This window comes from Lithobates pipiens, unplaced genomic scaffold (assembly GCF_037356315.1).
Source record: "Lithobates pipiens isolate NorthernLeopardFrog02 unplaced genomic scaffold, aLitPip1_a1.2 Scaffold_13, whole genome shotgun sequence".
Taxonomy (NCBI): Eukaryota; Metazoa; Chordata; class Amphibia; order Anura; family Ranidae; genus Lithobates; species Lithobates pipiens.
In genome coordinates, this window is record NW_027507718.1 from 146,339,671 (window position 1) to 146,359,159 (window position 19,489).

The following is a 19,489-nucleotide window of genomic DNA, read 5'->3' on the forward strand; positions in this document are numbered from 1 at the left end:
GGTAGAATAATATATACACACACACATATATATATATATATATATATATATATATATATATATTAGAGAGAGAGAGATATGTGTGTGTGTGTGTGTGTGTGTGTGTGTGTATGTATATATATATATATACACACATACTATAGATTGCTAACCTGCTCGTTTTTGGGGAGTGTAATGGTAGGGAAGATGTGCTCTGACTGTATGGCTGCTCTTGGGTGAAAGGAGGAAGTCAAAAGACTCCTGCTTCCTCCAGAATACTTAGCCAACTTTGCGCTTCTCTCTCTGATTCTCCACCTCTGAGAATCAGAAAGTGAGAATTCTGTCACAGATCGCCAGTGAGATCACACCTTCATACACTGGCCGTTTCTGTGACAGTCAGTTACAGATTCTTACTGTGCTGCTATAATCAGTGGAGAACATGTTGTCAGTTGATTACCTCAGTTTCACAAACTGTTTATGACCTGAGATCAGAGACTACTCGGGGCGCAGCTGATCTCAGTTTCATAAAAGGACACCTATATGGGCTAGTATATCTGCTGTTGTGTATGGGAGGGGGGGGGGCACTGTAAGGCAGTGCTGTGTCTTGGCCTAGGCCGACAAGTGGGGGGGGGGCAAAAAATCCGCCCCTAATTTCCGAGTCAGCCCATTCACTGGCATTCAAAGAGCATCTGTCTCATAGAGCGTGTGCTGACAGTTCACCACTTCCCTCAGACAGGAGAGCAGAGAGAGAGCTGGTCAATTTCTCCTCCTCCAAGGTGCACATGGAGCCACATCAGAGTTGGTCGGATTGTGGCTTCAGCTCCTGTACATTCTGTATATCCTGGATGGAGTGAGAGTAAGATACCATCCTCACTGTCTCTTCTTGCAAACCTCATGTCACTTATCTGTGCTACAGCTTTATAACTTTCTCCTATCTCCAGTTATCTGAAATAAGAACTCTCTGGTAATTAACCCTCTGTGTCCCCAGATGACAGGAGATGACTGTGCTTATCTACTCTGCTTCAATTAACACATATACACTGCTGCTTACCTAAAAGCTTAACTCTTTACAGCTTAGCATCTGCAGGCTGGTGCTTCTGGTATCAATGGCATTTAACACCTTAGTGTCTGCTTGTATATGTGGTTAGCTGTGCAGGACAGGTGACAAATTGGAGTTCATGCACATTAGGGGCTGGAAAAGTAGTATGTTTAAACACTACCTCCTCCCTAGACAATTACACTAATGCTCCCCTCTGCTGCTCTGATTGAAAAAGACTGTCACTCCTCTGAAAAGCAATCCATACACAGATTTCTTTTCAGAGGCAATTGACAGGCAGTGAGGAGGCGATATGCTGCCTCCTCACAACCTGCATTAAACCCCTAAATGCTACAGCACAGACCCTTTTATTTTAATGGAATGCATAGTGGGTTATAATTCTTGAGAGTATGAAATTATGGCAGACTTGTAGGGGCCCCAGAGCATTACTTTGTCCAGGATCCCATGATGCTAATAAGATGGCCTTAAAGCATCTTCAAAGGCCACATAGAAGTGCCACATAGCCTTTGAGAGCCTTTAATTCAGTTTTAGTTTTGCCTTTTTTTTGGAGAAATTGCAGGTGGGTGGGTTTCCTCTAACTTCCTTTTTTAGCTATGGGGCAGGAAGTGCAGGGAAATCTCACCTATGGAACACATGGCAAGAAAAGCTTACTCAATCCAAAATGAAAAAATAGGATTTTTTGTACTCACCGTAAAATCCTTTTCTCTGTAATTCACCGACCGACACAGCTCCCCTCTGTAACAAAATGGGTTGTCAGCCCCATCACTGGAGATTACTAGGCAAGTTGTAATACAACACCTTCAGTTCCACCCAGGGGGTGGTCCCTAGGCTACAACCCCCACAGCCTGCCCTAGCAGACTCAGTATGTCAACAAGCAGTATAACGTAAAGAGAAAAAGGAGGGATGGGTGCTGTGTCGGTCGGTGAATTACAGAGAAAAGGATTTTACGGTGAGTACAAAAAACCCTATTTTCTCTTATATTCACTGACCGACACAGCTCCTCTCTGTAACAAAATGGGACGCCCCCAAGCAGTGCCAAACGAGGGGTGGGAAACAGCATAAAACTTCATCCACCATGGCAAGTGGGAACTAGTGAAACTAAACCCACAAAAAAACAGCAGCGTGTAGAAAAACACCACCATATAACCGGGTATCCTCAACAGGAGTGATCCCCAAGACCGCAACCAATTGCGGAAGTAATGCAACAGGGCAGTAACATAACAGTACTGTGTTTTTATCTAAAAACCAGGAAAAAATAAACATTGCATATTTAATTGCAACTACACGGCCTACCTTGTAGAACTTGGTAAACGTATGGACATACGACCAGGTCACCGCCTTACACACCAGAGTGACCGACGCTTGGTGCCAAAAGGCCCAAGACGTTCCAATTGCCCTCGTAGAGTGGGCCGCGACCGGAAAGGGGGGCACCTGCCCCTTCAAGGCATAGGTTTGTACTACAATCTGCCTGATCCACCTGGAAATGGTGGCCAACGAGACTGCCATGCCCTTCTTTGGACCAGCCACCGAAACAAACAGTGAGTCTGACTTCCAAAAGGGAGCCATGGCAGCCAAATACATCTTCAGGGCCCTAACCATGCCCAGAGAGTGTAGGGCCACCTCCTTGGGGCGCCTTGGTTTAGGACACTGCGATGGTAATACAATGTCCTCATTGATATGAAAAACCAAGACCTTTGGCAGAAAAGATGGTTGCGGACGCAACACCACCTTATCTCTGTGGATGACCAGATAGGGTGACTTGCAAGACAAGGCCGCCAATTCCGAAACCCTCCTGGCCGATGTGATGGCCACTAGAAAGACAACTTTCTGGGAATGAGTCAACAGGGGAATCTCCCTGATATTCTCAAACGGCAGTTTTTGAAGCGCCGACAACACCAGGTTCAAATCCCATGGGGGTAACGGTGGACGCACCGGAGGGTCTACATGTCGTACCCTCTGAACGAAGGTACCCACTAAGGAGTGCGATGCCAGGGTTCATTGAAAAAAGACAGCCAAGGCTGAGATTTGCCCCTTGATGTGCTCAATGCCAATTTCTGGTCTACTCCTTGCTGGAGAAGCAGCAGGATACTTGCTATGGAAAAGGAACGCGGATGCCATCCTTTCTCCTCACACATGGAGATATAGGCCTTCCAGGTACGATGGTATATATTCCGAGAAGAAGATTTCCGTGCCCTCAACATAGTTGGCATCACCGAGTCCGACAGACCCCAGTTCCTTAACACCTGGCTCTCAATAGCCATGTCGTTAAAGCCAGCGATGGTAAAGCAGGATGGAAAATTGGACCTTGAGACAGAAGGTCCTCTCGCAACGGCAATCGCCAGGGAGCGTCTGCCACTAGACGAACCAGATCTGCGTACCAGGGACGCTGAGGCCAATCTGGGGCAACCAGTATTACTGGGATCCCCTCGGCTTCCACTCTATGAAGCAGACGTGACAACAATTTCAGTGGAGGAAAGGCGTAGATCAGCTGGTACTGATCCCACGGAGCCACCAGCGCGGATCTCTTGTCCTGTACACAAATATTGTCACCTTCCGATTGTGACGGGAGGCCAGTAGATCCACATCTGGTGTGCCCCACTTCGACTCAGATAGTCCGCCTGCCAGTTCTCCACTCCCGGGATGTAAATGTCCGCCAGGGCCGGTACGTGTCCCTCTGCCCACCAAAGTATGTGAGCGACCTCCCGAGCAGTGGCTGAGCTTCTTGTTCCCCCTTGGTGATTTATGTATGCCACCGCCGTGGCGTTGTCTAACTGTATCCTGATCGGATGCCCTTGAAGCCTCACCGACCATGTGTGGAGACACAGCCTGATCACTCTCAATTCGAGCAGATTGATCGGCAACTCTGATTATTTCGTCGACCAGAGGCCCTGAGTCGACTGAACCCCCATCACTCCACCCCAGCCGGATAGACTGGCGTCTGTAGTGATCACCGTCCATTTCAGAGGAAGAAACGATTTTCCGGACTGAATCACCGAGGACCTCAACCACCAGATCAGAGAGTCCCTGACTGGTTGGCTCACCTGGATCTGTCGATCTAGGGACAACTGAGACTTGTTCCATTTTAACAAGATCTCCTTCTGCAGTACTCTGGTGTGGAACTGGGCATAGGGTACTGCCTCGAAGGAGGCTACCATGAGTCCCAGTACTCGCATGCAAAACCGGAGCGATGACCACTTGCGGCTCATCAGCAGTTTCACCCTGGACCTGAGAGTCTGCAATTTGTCTGAAGGGAGAAAAACTCTCGCTTCCCTGGAGTCCAACAGTAAAACTAGGTACTCCAGACGCTGGGTCGGCACAATCACCGTCTTCTTTAGGTTGAACAGCCTACCAAATTCTTGCAGGGTCTGCATGGTGATCACCATATCCTCCTCTAATTCTGAGGCGGAAGATGCTCTCAGGAGGAGATCGTCTAGGTAGCCCACGATCGCGATCCCACGTTGTCTCAGCAACGCCAATACTGGAGCCAGTACCTTGGTAAAGACTCGGGGGGCTGATGCCAGACCAAAAGGAAGAGCCACAAATTGGTAATGGGCTTCCCCAACTGCAAAACGCAGAAACTGTTGATGCCGAAGGCACATGTGTATGCATCCTGGATGTCTAAGGACACCAGGGAGTCCCCTTGATGGAGTGCAGCAACTACTGAGCGAACTGATTCCATTTTGAACCTCTGCACTTTTAAAAAGTTATTGAGGGCTTTCAAGTCCAAGATCGGACGTACCCCTTCCTTCTTGGGAACCACAAACAGATTTGAGTAGAATCCCTGGAAGCGTTCCAATTCCGGAACTGGTACAGTCACCCCACGATTCAGCAAGTCCCTTACCGCCTACAATAGGGCCTCCCGTCGAACCGGGGATACGGGTATGCAGGAGGGGAAGAATCTATTTGGCGGCCAAGAGAGAAACTCCATCTTGTAGCCTGTGGAAATCAGATCGCAGACCCATTGGTCAGATAACCGGGAGGACCACCGGGCCGCAAACTCCTGAAGTCGACCCCACACCCGAGACATGGGTGGGAGCAAACCTTCATGCGGTAGCACTTTTGTTCGCAGTCTTGTTAGGCTTGCGGTTCCAGGGACGTTTTTGACCGTTCGTTGGGCGTCCTGTCGGACAAAAAAACGTTTGTGAGCGGAAAAAGAGGGCCCTTTCCTGCGGAGTGGCTCCTTCGCTTTCCTGGCCTGTGGGAGCAGTGTACTCTTACCACCAGTGGCATTTTTAATAATGTCATCTAACGAGGCTCCAAAGAGTCGGTCGCCAAGGAAAGGAAGATCCGTCAGGGCTTTTTTGGATGCCTGGTCAGCAGACCAGCATTTTAGCCAAATCAGGCGCCTCAGCACCACAGCTGACACTGAAGCCCTGGATAACAGAGGGAGAGTATCCAGGGACGCGTCACAGACGTACTTAAGGCCTTGCACTAGTTGGTCTGCTAGTTCCATGCAGACAGGGGAGGCTTGTTGCTCCACATCGTGGTGCAAAAGTTTTGCCCACTCAGTCAGTGTCTGCGGATGCCAGTGCAGGTCGCACGGCTGACCCCACAACTGTAAACAAGGAACGAGCCACCGCCTCTGCCTTCCTGTCCGTGGGATCCCTGAATGCAGGAGTCCCCTCAACCGGAATTGTGGTTACTTTATGTAACCTGAATACTGGGGGGGTCCACGACCGGAGGAGCCGACCATTTCTTGAGAAGGCATTCCTCAAAGGGGTAATGCACCGCCATGTATTTGGGGACCATTGCGGGCAATCCCATTCCTTGTAAATTAACTTGTCAAAATAAGTGAGATACAGGAATACCTTAGGTGAACGTGCTGGCTTGCGGGACCCAAAAGGGACCGGTACATCAGCAGAGGAATCCACAACTCCTGAATCTTCAGGGTATCACGCACAGCTGTGATAAGTGCTCCAACTAGCGCTTTGTCGCGCACGGACCCGGACGGGGACTCATCCTCACTGTCCGAACGGTACTGGTCAGCGTCATCTGACAAGACAGATAAGGTGTCACTGGCCTCAGTAGGACCTGAGTCTATGTCAGAGCTCTCCCCAGAGGACGGCGGGGGGGGGGGCAGGAGCCGCTTTTTAGCACCTTTCTTCCCACGCACCGCCTCTATCTTGGCAACAAAAGAATTGAGGACAGGTCAGGGTATCCATAGGGACCGTGTAGTCCGCTGGTGACCCGGTTGCAATTGCCGGGATTTTGGGGGAAGAAACACCAGTTTCTGAAGCCATGCTGACCCTACCCTGTCTGCCACCCCGAAGGGGACTTAGGACAGTGACAGTCCCACCCCCCTTGCTGCCGCTGACTGAGGGGTTCTAACCCGCCGGACTCAACGCCCTGAGTAGTTCCGCTCTGTATTACCGCAGTGCCTGTAGATCCCCAGCGCTCCCAGATGCAGAGGTACCAAAGCTGTGTCGGTGGCAGGCCATCAGAACGATCGATGAACGATTGGTGAGTGATCTGAAACACGTGCCCAGATTGCACAGAAGAACCTCCCAGTGATGACAAAACAGGAAGCTGAGGGCAAAGGGGCTGCTGCTAGAGCACAAAAACGCGGTCCAGCTTCAGGAAAATGGTCGCCGGTGTTCTAATAGAGAATCACTAGGAAAATGGCCGCTTGAAGCCCAGAAGCATGTTTAACCCTCACCCACACTTAAAATGGCTGCTGGCCAGCACCATGAGGGGGATAGAGAAAACATGTGGCAGACACAGTGCTGCACCAATACAGGGGCGAACATCACAGGCATCCACCGGGACTAAGCTTCAGGACCCAGGCACCCCAGTACAGCCAAACCCCCAGGTGAGAGCCCAAGGCACACACACACCACGCTCAGTATCACAACCCCCCCCCCCCCCCCGTGAGGGGGGAAAGGAGGGGAAGAGCTGGGAGACATTCCATGGTAGTCAACTCCTGATCAGTGCAGGGAAGACTACTGGTCCGGCGTACTGTGACGCAGACATCAGTAACCTGGTCATATGTATGCCCCGGAGCATAAAAGCTCACGACCACCTCTGGAGCTGAGGTATGTCGTGGCCTGCCGAGCTGCGACCTGCACCCGCTCGATGTCCGGACTGGGGAGACTACAAGGATAAGTGAACCAGCCTGTCTCCCAGCTGGCTGTTGATAGAAGATCACAGGATAGTTCATCTTGCGCAAAAAGCAAAGCTTCTGCATCAAAAAAACATGGACCTATCGGCCAGCAGGGTTCCTAGGTGCATCTCCTTCACTAGGAAAAATAAAACGGAGTCTGCTAGGGCAGGCTGTGGGGGTTGTAGCCTAGGGACAGCCCCCTGGGCGGAACAGAAAGTTCTGAAGTGTTGTATTACAACTTGCCTAGTAATCTCCAGTGATAGGGCTGACAACCCATTTTGTTACAGAGAGGAGCTGTGTCGGTCGGTGAATATAAGAGAAAATGCCTTTAGTTCTACTTTAACTAAAGGTCCTGTAGGCAAATCTAATATGTTCAAGGTCTGTAAATGGTTAAATAGAGTAGATAGAATTGTGAATTCAATAAATACCTGAAATGCACTTGAACATTTTTAAAGTAAATTCAAATGAATTTCAAACATTCTTTTTATATCTCTTTTCACCATGAAATAACCTGCACTCAATGCAGAGATATTTAAAGGACCAAACATTTGCAGTAAATCTATAGGGAGGACCTTCTTTTCTATTCCCCTCCATAAAAACCTTAAATTGTTACCAAACCCACAACAGTAAAATCTGTCTTTATATGCAACATAGCATGCTTGTTATACTCAGGGCCAGATTTCCCAGAAGGCCATCGAGGCCAGGCCTCAGGGTGGACGTGGTGCAGGGGCGGCGCCGCTCCTGTGGCGACTTCTCAGCTTTCACAGCGCCCCCCCAATAGAAACCCTGGCGGGTGGCGGCACCGACACTTCCTACTTTGCCTAGGCTATGTGAAGCCCTGAGAGACAGGCGCTCGCGCATGATGACTTCCTGGTGGAGAAAAAAGCAAGGTAACTGGCAGAGGCAGAGTATTACCCTCCTCTGCGCCGACTGCATGGCTGGGAGCGGGGGTCTCTGTGACCAGTGATGTGACTCGTGACGTGAGAAGAGACAAGTCACGAGAAAAAGAAGGGGAACCCTACCCTCTCTACGCGGCCGGCTTCATCTCCTCCAGGCCAGGAGCAGGGGTCTGAGACTGTGACATCACCACCACCAGAAAAGGGAACCCCCAGGCAGAAGCAGCCAGCAGGGATCATTAGCACTGAGTGCAGCCTAGGTACCTCTTGAAGATGGGGGAGGGCATAGCCAGGTAGGTTCAGCCAGGTGTTTCAGGTGTTACAGGGGGCCAAATGACACAGCACAAGCACTGTGCTGTATAACATGCTTTAAAGGAGCTGGATTTTAATCATTTTTTTTTCGGATTAACGCTGTAAGGTAAAAAATGTCCTGCCTTTAGAACCATGTTAAGGCTCGATTTACATCTATGCATGTTGCTTTTGAGTGTTTCTGCAGGGCTTCCCCGATGTAAAAAAAAAAAGAATTGCCGGCTAAAAGAAAAAAAAGGTGAAAAAAATAAAAGCAGGCCCTTGGGTCTAGTATGGAGGGAACCCCCCAACTCCCCCCCCCCCCCCCACCCAATTTTTTGAAAAAATCACATGGGGGTCCCCCCAAAATCCATACTAGACCCTTATCCGAGCATGCAGCCCAGGAAAGGGAGGGGATTTGGGGGGGGGGGGGTCCTCCACGCTGTTATTTTTCACATATAACCCATGTTAAAAAAAATTCCCTGCATTTCTGAAAGATACAAAATGCATCAGAAACGCATTAGTGTGAATAGAACCTTAGGGCCCAGCCCATTCACACCTTTGTATTTTGCTGCATTTTTTGTCTGATTCCTTTTTCTTTGAAATAAATAAAAATGCCACCAAAACCAATGTTGGCATGTGTTGCAATGCACTTCATGCCACACATCAGATTGTAGCGCAAGTGTGTCATGACATACATTTACATGTGGTTTGATGCATTTTCATTTATATCAAAAGAAATAAATCAGACAAAACAAAAAAGCATTAAACTAGGGCTGCAACTAACAATTATTTTCATAATCGATTAGTTGGCCGATTATTGTTTCAATTAATCGGTAAATAACCTTAAAAAAAATGTGGTGTATAATTTAGTTAAGTTTCAGAAAAATGGAATGTATTCTTAAATATCTATATGAAGTGGTAAATATAAATAACCAACTACAGTATATGGGAGCAAAATCTCAAATCCAGAATAACAGACAGAAGAGATATACTGTATATATTATTAGAGGATATATACTGTATATAGTATTAGGATGAGATATACTGTATATACTATTAGAGGATATATACTGTATATAATATTAGGAGGAGATATACAGTACATACTATTAGAGGATGAATCTGGTAAATATCATCAAAATCAGAGATCACATTTTTTTATTTAAAGAAAAAAAAATTAGAATGTTTTGCAGATTTTCAAACAGAACTGTAATATATTACATGCTGGCCATACAAAAACAATGTCTTCCTTCAAAAAAAATAAATTTTAAAAGCATTCGTTCAATTTTCTACTCGTTAGTGGGGTCAAATCAACCACAGTGACGGGAAAATATAGAAATAATAGAAAACTTATTTTTCAAAGGAATTTTCAGACAGTATGTGGTTTTCATTCAGAAATTGCATTCATTTTAGAACAGAATGTTAAAAGCAAGTGAAAATTTCAAACAACATTCTTTCATTCAGCAAATGTACAAAGATTTTTCATATGAATATTGTCTTCTGAAAACTGATCCATGTGACCAGCACAAGGCTCGGTACACACCTATGCAGTTTGCTTTTGATCTGTTTTTGCAGTGCTTTTTGCTGTGCCTTTGATTTTGGTGCCTGTTTTTGCACACGTCTTTGCTGCGATTTGCGTTTTTAGATTTTTTTTGGCCAATTTGCTGTTGGGCAGATTAAATAAACCCAAATGCTGCAAAAACGCATTCCATGCTTTTCTACAGCTTCTCCATTGAAGTATATTGAACCAAAAAAGCACCGTTTTGCTTTGAAAAAAGTCCCTGTCACTTTCCAAATATGCAGCAGCTGAAAAAAGCATAGATGTGAATGTGTCCCATGGGAAACCATGTTAACCACTTCAGCCCCAGAAGATTTGGTTGCGATAAGGCACTGCGTCGTATTAACTGACAATTGCGCGGTCATACAACGTTGTATCCAAACAAATTCGACGTCCTCCCCCCCCCCCCCAAATAGAGCTTTCTTTTGGTGGCATTTGATCGCACTCGCCCCTAGTGGCCAAAAGGCGAAGCGACACAAGGTAATGTCGTTTCAACCCCCAGCGATTCTGCCACAGTAAAACTTCTGCGGGTGGTCAGTAAGCAGTTAAATGAACTGTAGTGTGTTTCGGCAAAAAGCACCAAAAAACACATAGGTGTGAACCAGGACTAAGATGTTTAGTAACATAATGGGGTTAAAAAAAAAAAACTAAAATTAGCCCTAGTACAAAAAGAGCAGATAAATTGCTACTGTAATGCCGTGTACACATAGTCGGACTTTCCATCAGAAAAAGTCAGACGGAATCTTTTCATCGGATATTCCAATCGTGTGTGGGCTGCATCAGACTTTTTTTTTTTTTTATTCTGACGGACCTAGAAATAGAACATGTTTTAAATCTTTCCGACGGAAACCGTTCGTTCGTCTTTATGCTGTTCCGACGAAGCAAAATCGACGCATGGCCAGCTATTGGCTACTGGCTATTTAACTTCCTTTTTCTATTCCCGTCGCACGTGTTGTACGTCACCGCGTTCTAAACGATTGGACTTTGGTGTGATCATGTGTAGGCAAGACCGTTTCAGCGGAACTCCGTTGGAAAAACCGCCAGAGTTTATTCTGACAGAAAAACTGACCGCGTGTACGCGGCATAATGGGTTCATTTTTTTTTTACTGGGGAACAGCGAAAGTAATATTTACAGTAGCAATTTGCTCTTTTTGTGCTATAAAGGGCTAATTTTAGTTTTTTTTTTAACCCCATGTTACCCCCTATGTTAATGGCCGATTAATCGATTATGAAAATAGTAATCAATTAATTTTATAATCTATTAGTTGTCAATTAATCGATTAGTTGTTTCGGCCCTACATTAAACCTCTATAAAATGTTGTTTTGGAGATTTCTGCAACTCATGGTAAAACTGATCAAGACACTGATTTATGCAAATCCCTAGCAGGGTGGATTTTAAAATATGCTTTAATTGCTATTTATATAAGTTACCATACAACACACAACTAATATGAGTCTGTATTTTAAAGTTACTGAAAATAAATATAAAAACTTCCCTATGCAAGCAAAAAGTTGACAGCAGTTCACATTTAAATGAGATCTAATTTAACTGTTATTTGAAAAGTGCCACTCACCTCCTTGCTGTGTTTTCACTTGGATAGGATCAGAGAGTGGGCCATCACCTACAGATGTAAAAGCTAAAACTCTGACAGTATAGGTTTCATGTTCCAGTAAATTTCCTATTGTGGTTAAAAGATTATCATCCACATTATATTTTAACCAGCTGCTGACTGACTGGTCAGGCTCCATAGTGTAGTAAACACGATATCCTCGTATTTGTCCATTTGGTTCCACGGGTTCTTCCCACTGAATTATCATTGTAGTAGAAGAAAGCATGCGAGCCTGTACATTTCGAGGGGCACTGGCAGGAGCCTGCTCTCCAGTCCGTGTCACTACAGGTTCACTGGGTGGTCCTTGGCCGATAGAGTTAACTGCTGACACCCAGATCTCATATTCAGAATTAGGACTGAGTCCACCAATGCTGTATCTTGTAGTTGTGATATCCTCTTTTATTTGATATGGCCCATCCTGTGTTTTGGATTTGTATTCTATAACATAGTAAGACACAGGATCAGGATTCCCAGAGTCCCATGTAATTGTTATACTCGTAGCTGTAGTCTCTGTTACCACGGGAGTCCCAGGTGCCTTAGGAAGGGCTAAAATTGGGTGAACAAAACACACAAGAAAAGCAAAAAATGTCAAAATATATATTTATTTTACTTCATAGTTACACAGTTTTCAGATTAAAAAATACATATGTTTCTCAAGTTCAACCAACAGGCAAAAGTAAATCTATTAAAAAAACTAAATATATTGCTTCAAAACAACAAATCTACAGCTAATCCAGAGCAAGGTAAAATCCTTATAAAGCATGGTGCAAAAAAGTTCTCCAAGAAAAAAAAAATCAGACTCTTTCAAATAACTCACAGATCAGTGATTCAAAGTACAAGCTCACTAACTTATACAAGAGAGTCAAGAGGCTTTTAACATCAAAATTATACACAGAGATCTCAGGGTGGTCAGATATTCAGACAATATTTAATAGTGGTAAGAATTTCTTGTAAATTGTCCTTATGGATGGTGGACAGCAGCCAGGCACACTTGTGCTATTATTGTGATTATTTCGGGTTTTAGGTTGTTATTTAAGGTTTTATTGGCGGGGGGGGGGGGGGGGGGGGTGAGAGAATGTATGGGGAGAAGCAACCATAGCCAAGTGCCATTTCCCTGAGATTGGTCAGCTGGGGATATCTGTAGATTTTGTTTGTGTCTGGAGAATGAGTACATATTTGTATCCAGAAAAGAAAGGGGGGGGGGAGTTGGCGACAGACTTTTGAGGTACCCAGACACTACAACTTACTTTAGTCTAAAATCAAACCATTTTATTAATATAATTTAATACAACTAATGCCATAGTTAAAAAATATATACTTCCAAGTACAGTCACTGTGATGGCTTTTTTTTCCGTAAATCACAAGACTTCTACATTCTTCATCTCTAGCTACCTATCTATTGGTGGACTGGTGACTGCGCTCACCAAACAATTTTCAGATTAACTTTGTCAGAAGATAAATTGAGGCTATTTTTTGTGTGATCGCATGACTCTGGAGAAGTCCTGGCAAACCATGGATTTATGTAGTTTTTATCTCTCTTATCAAAGTATCTCCCCAATTCTTTCCACACCCTTAAAACTTGGGGTGCACCGAAATGAGAAACATTTTGGTGAAGAAACCAAAACTTCAGGATGCACCTGGCCAAAACCAAAATGGATGTTTTTAAAAAATATATATATATATATTCCTTGACTTTTAAATAATTGTATTATATTTGACTATTATAAATGAAATTATTTCGGCCATTATCGGCACCATTTTGAAACCGTGTTAAAAATCCAGTTTGCTGCATTTTTGGTGCATATTTGGTCCGCTAAAAAAAAAGAGTGGCAGAAACGCATCGCTCCATTGAAATGTATTGAAAATTCAGCAAGAACACATCAAAAATATGACCATGTAATAGTTTTGATGCATTTTTTCAGTCGCATAACCTATTGAAAACACATCATAAGCATGGTAAAAATTGCTGTAAAATCAGGGGAGTATTTTAGCAACCTATATTGGCACTTTTTTTTTTCTTTCTGCACAAGGCTGAAAACCCTATTTTTTGCCGATAATTTATGGCAGCCAAATTTTTAGTGCATCACTACTTAACCATTTGCTGACTGCCCGGCGTCGTTATACATCACCTGTTTGAAGTGGAATATCGTTATGGCAGCAGCTAGCTGCCATAACCCCAGTAACCACTTCTTCAGCGGGCGGTCGGCTTTCAGATAAAAGTGGTCTCAGCGGCAGATTGGCCGCAAGATCACTTATCGTGGCTGGAGAGGCCCCCCTACCCGCCCGCCCCGCAAATGTGCCCTCCGTCGCTTACAGAAGCCAGCGGCTGGAGATTTTTAAGGGCAAAAATTTGTCGCCATTCCAGAAGCGGGCACAATTTTGAAGCGTGACATGTGGGGGTATCAATTTACTCAGCGTAACATCATCTTTCACAATATCAAAAAACGAACTTTAGGCCCCTTTCAAATGTGCGGACCGTTCAGATCCGCCTGTCAGTTTTTAAGGCGGATCTGAACAGTCGCTCTATACAGCTCTATGGAGCGATGGATCAGCAGTGACATGTACACTGACATCCGATCCCCCCCCCGATCCGATCTGCTCCGCAAAATCCAGACAGATGGAAACCCATCCATCTGCCGGATCGGATGGGATGAAAATGGACAGGCGGTCCGTAATTATCCGAAACCCCATAGGGGAGAGCAGACTCTCTGACAGGTCCATTCCTGGACTTGTCATCCGCCGGCTCGGCAGGGATCAATGGAGCAATCCCCGCTGAGCAAGCGGATGCTAAATACGGACAGCCCCGTGTGAAAGGGGCCTTACTGTTGTCTTATTTTTTAATTCAAATAAGTGTATTTTTTCCAAAAAAAGTATGCTTGTAAGACGGCTGCACAAATACCGTGTGACAAAAAGTATTACAACGAGCTCCATTTTATTTTCTAGGGTGTTAGAAAAAAAATATATAATGTTTGGAAGTTCTAAGTAATTTTCAAGAAAAAAAAACTTTAACTACTTAAGAACTGGGCCTCTTTTTTAGATGTGTTGTTTACAAGTTAAAAACATTTTTTTTTTTGCTAGAAATTTACTTAGAACCCCCAAACATCATACATTTTATTTCTAACACCCTAGAGAATAAAACGGTTGTTGTAATACTTTCTGTCACACCATACTGCACTTTTTTTTTTATAAAAATACACTTTTTTGAATTAAAAAATAAGACAACAGTAAAGTTAGCCCAATTTTTTTTATATTGTGAAAGATAATGTTACGCCTAGTAAATTGATGTCATGTCGCACTTCAAAACTGTGTCCGCTCGTGGAATGGCAACAAACTTTTACCCTTCAAAATCTCCATAGGCGACATTTAAAAAAACTCTATAGGTTGCATGTTTTATGATACAGAGGAGGCCCAAGGCTAGAATTATTGCCCTCGCTCTACCAATCGCGGTGATAAATCCCATGTGTGGTTTGAACACTGTTTTCGTATACGGGCGCTACTCACATATGCATTCACTTCTGCACGCGAGCTCAGCGGGATGGGGTGCGTGTAAACAAATAATTTTTTCTTATTTATTTTGCCTTTTATTTTAAATTTTTACACTGTTTTAAAAAAAAATTGTGTCACTTGTATTAATATTACAAGGAATGTAAACATCCCTTGTAATATAAAAAAGCATGACAGGATCTCCTAAATATGAGATCTGGGGTCAAAAATACCTCAGATTTCATATTTACCCTAAATTCCATTAAAAAAAATGTTGTCATTTAAAAAAATGGGAAAAAAAAGAGCTATGGGCAGAAGTGACGTTTTGACGTCGCTTCCACCCTGCAGTGTCATGGAAATGGGTGGGGGACATCTTCCCCTCACTTGTCTCCATGCACAGCCATGGGAAGGATCAGATCACCTCAGCCGACGGCTCCGGTAAGTGGTGGAGGGCACCGGATCATGGCGGGAGGGGGTGCCCCTCTCCCGCCACCAGTAAAAGTGATCCGCCGCAGAGACCACTTTTATCTTGTACCGGACCGCCGGCCGAACATGGGGATACTGGGGTTATGTCAGTTAGCTGCTGCCATAACAACGATATCCGTCCTCAAAATAAGCATGTACATTGGCGTGCGGCGGTCCAGAAGTGGTTAAAACTTGTAAACACCAAATCTCAAAACGAGTTTCTGTCCTTAAAGTGATTGTAAAGCTTTGTTTATTTAAAAAACAAAAACAAACATGCCATACTTACCTCCACTGTGCAGCTCATTTTGCACAGAGTGGCCCCAAACATCCTCTTCTGGGGTCCCTCAACGCCTCTCGCGGCTCCTCCCCACATCAGATAACCCCCTAGGAGACCCAGAGGGTTACCTTGAGGGCATGCTCCCGAGTCCATCATTAGACGGCCATAGCCACCGAATGTATGTCGCCCCCGCCAACCGCATCATTGGATGATTGACAGCAGTGGGAGCCAATGGCTGCGCTGCTATCAATCTATCCAATCAAGAGCCGAGAAGCCCAGGCAGAGGAATAGCGCATCCCCGCCGGATGAATTTCCAGGGCTCAGGTAAGTAAAACCTTCCAGATATTACTCCAACCCACCTCACCACCCATGTAGGGCTGTAAGATGCATTCCCAGCACTCTAATAATAGAATTTAGAAGGGGGTCCACAACCTTCCATATTCTACTATTGGAGCGCTGGGAATAAAACTCAGAGCCCTACATGAATCTTCCTCTATAAGTGGAAACAGTTCAGGTTTTATGCTGGAGATAATCTGTCATGTAGCCAGTTAAAATGTGTGTGTGTGTGTACATATATATATATATATAAAAAAACTGGATTTTTTTGACTTCTTAGGTTGTGCTGCTGCATACATGAAATTGGACACTGGCGAACAAAGCTGTAAGAAAGTCAGGTACAACTCTTTGAACTTCAATAATACTCCAGTTTTTTGTAAAAGCAATATTATCAGTGGGTTATAAGAACAGAGTGAGTGAGGTCATCTTGGCCTTGCCAATCAAAACGATTGAAGATCGAAATCTAGAAGATGACCAGCTGATCAGCAAGGAGCTACTGGAAATGGCAACCTTGCAATCACTAGAATTGATTTGAGTATAGTTCCGTTTTAATGAACTCCATGAAAAAGATTTTATGGTAGGAAGAATAAACTTTTTTTTTTAATTGTTCATTACAGGACAGGGTACAAGTAATTCTGGGACATTGGCATGTCCAAAAGCAGTCCAACTGTGGGGTGGGTAATACAGCAAGCAAAATGAGGCCAGAACATCCCCCTGTTAATACCTAACAAAACGTGAACAGAATACCAGGTGGCAGCCTTGCAAATCTGTAAAACATGAGCCTAGGGGAGACCAGCCTGGGGCCATGATTGTGAGTAGCAGGCATTCTGAACAGCCCCCCCCCCCCTCCCTTTCTGTGACCTCCTCTCTTTCTCTCACTCCCCCCCCCCCCCCAATTATCCCTATGTCTCCCTCACTCCTCCTCTCTCTCACCCACCTCTATCCCTCCCTGCCCTATCTCTCCTCTCACCTCCCTCTTTCTCTCTCGACTGGCTCTGGCAATGGATGTAAAATGTATTAAAACATAAAAAAATGTAGATATAAACACACAGTATCTCACAAAAGTGAGTACACTCCTCACCTTTTTGTAAATATTTTAATTATATCTTTTCATGTGACACTGAAGGAATGATATTTTGCTACAATGTAAAGTGGTGCGTGTACAGCTTGTATAACAGTATAAATTTGCTGTCCCCTCAAAATAACACACAGTCATTGTCTAAACCGCAGGCAACAAAAAAGCGAGTACACCCTTAAGCGAAAATGTCCAAATTGGGCCCAATTAGCCATGTTCCCTCCCTCCCTGTCATGTGGCCTATTAGTGTTACAAAGTCTAAGGTGTGAATGGGCAGCAGGTGTGTTAAATTTGGAGTTTATCCCTCTCTCTCTCATACTGGTCACTGGAAGATCAACACGGCACCTCAGAACTCTGAGGATCTGAAAAAAAGTATTGTTGCTCTACATAAAGGTGGCCTAGTCTATAAGAAGATTGCCAAGACCCTGTAACTGAGCTACAGCACAGTGGCCAAGACCATACAGCGGTTTAATAAGACAGGTTCCACTCAGAACAGTCCTCACCATGGTTGACCAAAAAAGTTGAGTGCACATTCTCAGAGCCATATCCAGAGACTGTCTTTGGGAAATAGACATATCAGTGCTTCCAGCATTGCTGCAGAGGTTGAAGGGGTGGTGGGGTCAGCCTGTCAGTGCTCAGACCATACGCCGCACACTGCATCAAATTGGTCTGCATGGCTGTCATCTCAGAAGGAAGCCTCTTCTAAAAGGTGATGCACAAGAAAGTATGCAGTTTCTGAAGACAAGCAGACTAAGGACATGGATTACTGGAACAATACCCTGTGGTCTGACGAGATCAAGATAAACTTACTTGGTTCAGATGGTGTCAAACATGTGTCGCGGCAACCAGGTAAGGAGTACAAAGACAAGTATATATTGCCTACAGTCAAGCATGGTGGTGGGAGTGTCATGGTCTGGGGCTGCATGAGTGCTGCCGCCACTGGGGAGCTTACAGTTCATTGAGGGAACCATGAATGCCAACATGTACTGTGACATACTGAAGCAGAGCATGATCCCCTCCCTTCAGAGCCTGGACCGCAGGGCAGTATTCCAACATGATAATGACCCTGCAAGATGACCACTGCCTTGCTAAAGAAGTTGAGGGTAAAGGTCATGGGCTGGTCAAGCATGTCTCCAGACCTAAACCCTATTGAGCATCGCTATATATATAATGCATATGCAATAGGCTGCACACAACTATGAGTGGTGTGCACTTTAACAGGAAAGGGAGGAATCAAGACCTTGACTCTATAGGATGATCTGATGAATCCACCGGAGACCATCAGGAAAAATGACAAGAGTCAGTCCCTCTAAAGCGATAGCTCAGGGAGAGACTCAAACAGCACAATGCGACCTCTCTGAGCAGGGCAGAGAGATGGGAGAACAATGTACTGGTTAAGGTGAAGGGAAAAGGCCACGTGGGAAGAAAAGAGAACTGAGACCTCAAAACAACCTTGTCCCTGTGTAGCACAAGAAAGGGTTTGTTTCTATTTAATGCAACTAACCCAGAAACTCATCTTGCATGGGTAATGGCAACAAGGCAGGAAACCTTGCGAGTTAGACTAGACAGAAGAATAACCCTTAGCCCTTGTACACACGGTCGGAGAATCCGTCGGAATGTGTCCTATCGGACCGCGTCGTCGGATAATCCGACTGTGTGTGGTATGCATCGGACTGATTCCGTCGGAATATCCGTTGGACCCAATTTTCCAACATGTTGGAAATATTTCCCGACCAACTGGGCTGGTCGGACATATTCCGATCATGTGTAGAGAATTTTGATCGGACCAAGTGCCACACATGCTCAGATCAAATTCCTACATCAAAGCTATTGGCTACTAGCCTGAATGTATCCCATCGTAACAAAATTACGTCATCACGTTCTGAAAGATCGGATTTTTCGCCAACTTGGTCTGACCGTGTGTATGCAACAGTTTTGGACAAGATCCGACGGGCAAAATCCGACGGATTTGGTTGTGGAAATCTCAGGGGGGCTAAGAGATTCAAAGTATGGTCGTTAAAGGACCGATAGAACCAGGCTGAGATCCCAAGACATCACTGGGGGACGTCTGTTTGTAGGCTTTCACTAAGGAGTGAGAGGCAAGAGGTCTCTGAAAAAGAATTGGTAGGGCTGTAATTTGACTGTTGATGCTACTCAGATCAAAAGACAGGATTCATCCAACAGAGTACTTCCTGGAATAGAAGCTCCTTGCCTCGCACCTATAGAAACAGGCTTTCCAGGTGCAATGGTAGACTTTGCAAGCTGATTTCCTAGCTTTGAGAAGCCCAGGGATAACAGAATCAAGCAAGCCCCTGTCTTTTAGGACCTAGATTTCAACAGCCATGCCAGAAACAGTTATTTA

At 44.9% G+C, this 19,489-nt stretch overlaps 1 protein-coding gene across 23 annotated transcripts in view; it reads right to left on the reverse strand.

Annotated features, from left to right (window-relative positions):
* The window catches only part of PTPRS (protein tyrosine phosphatase receptor type S), a 733,740-nt gene that overhangs the window by 426,954 nt on the left and 287,297 nt on the right, over positions 1 to 19,489 (reverse strand). For all 23 annotated transcript variants that reach the window (XM_077475694.1, XM_077475692.1, XM_077475693.1 and 20 more), the window contains one exon: positions 11,456 to 12,037. In XM_077475694.1, coding sequence (XP_077331820.1) covers positions 11,456 to 12,037 — 582 coding nt within the window. The remainder of the gene's footprint in view (positions 1 to 11,455; positions 12,038 to 19,489) is intronic.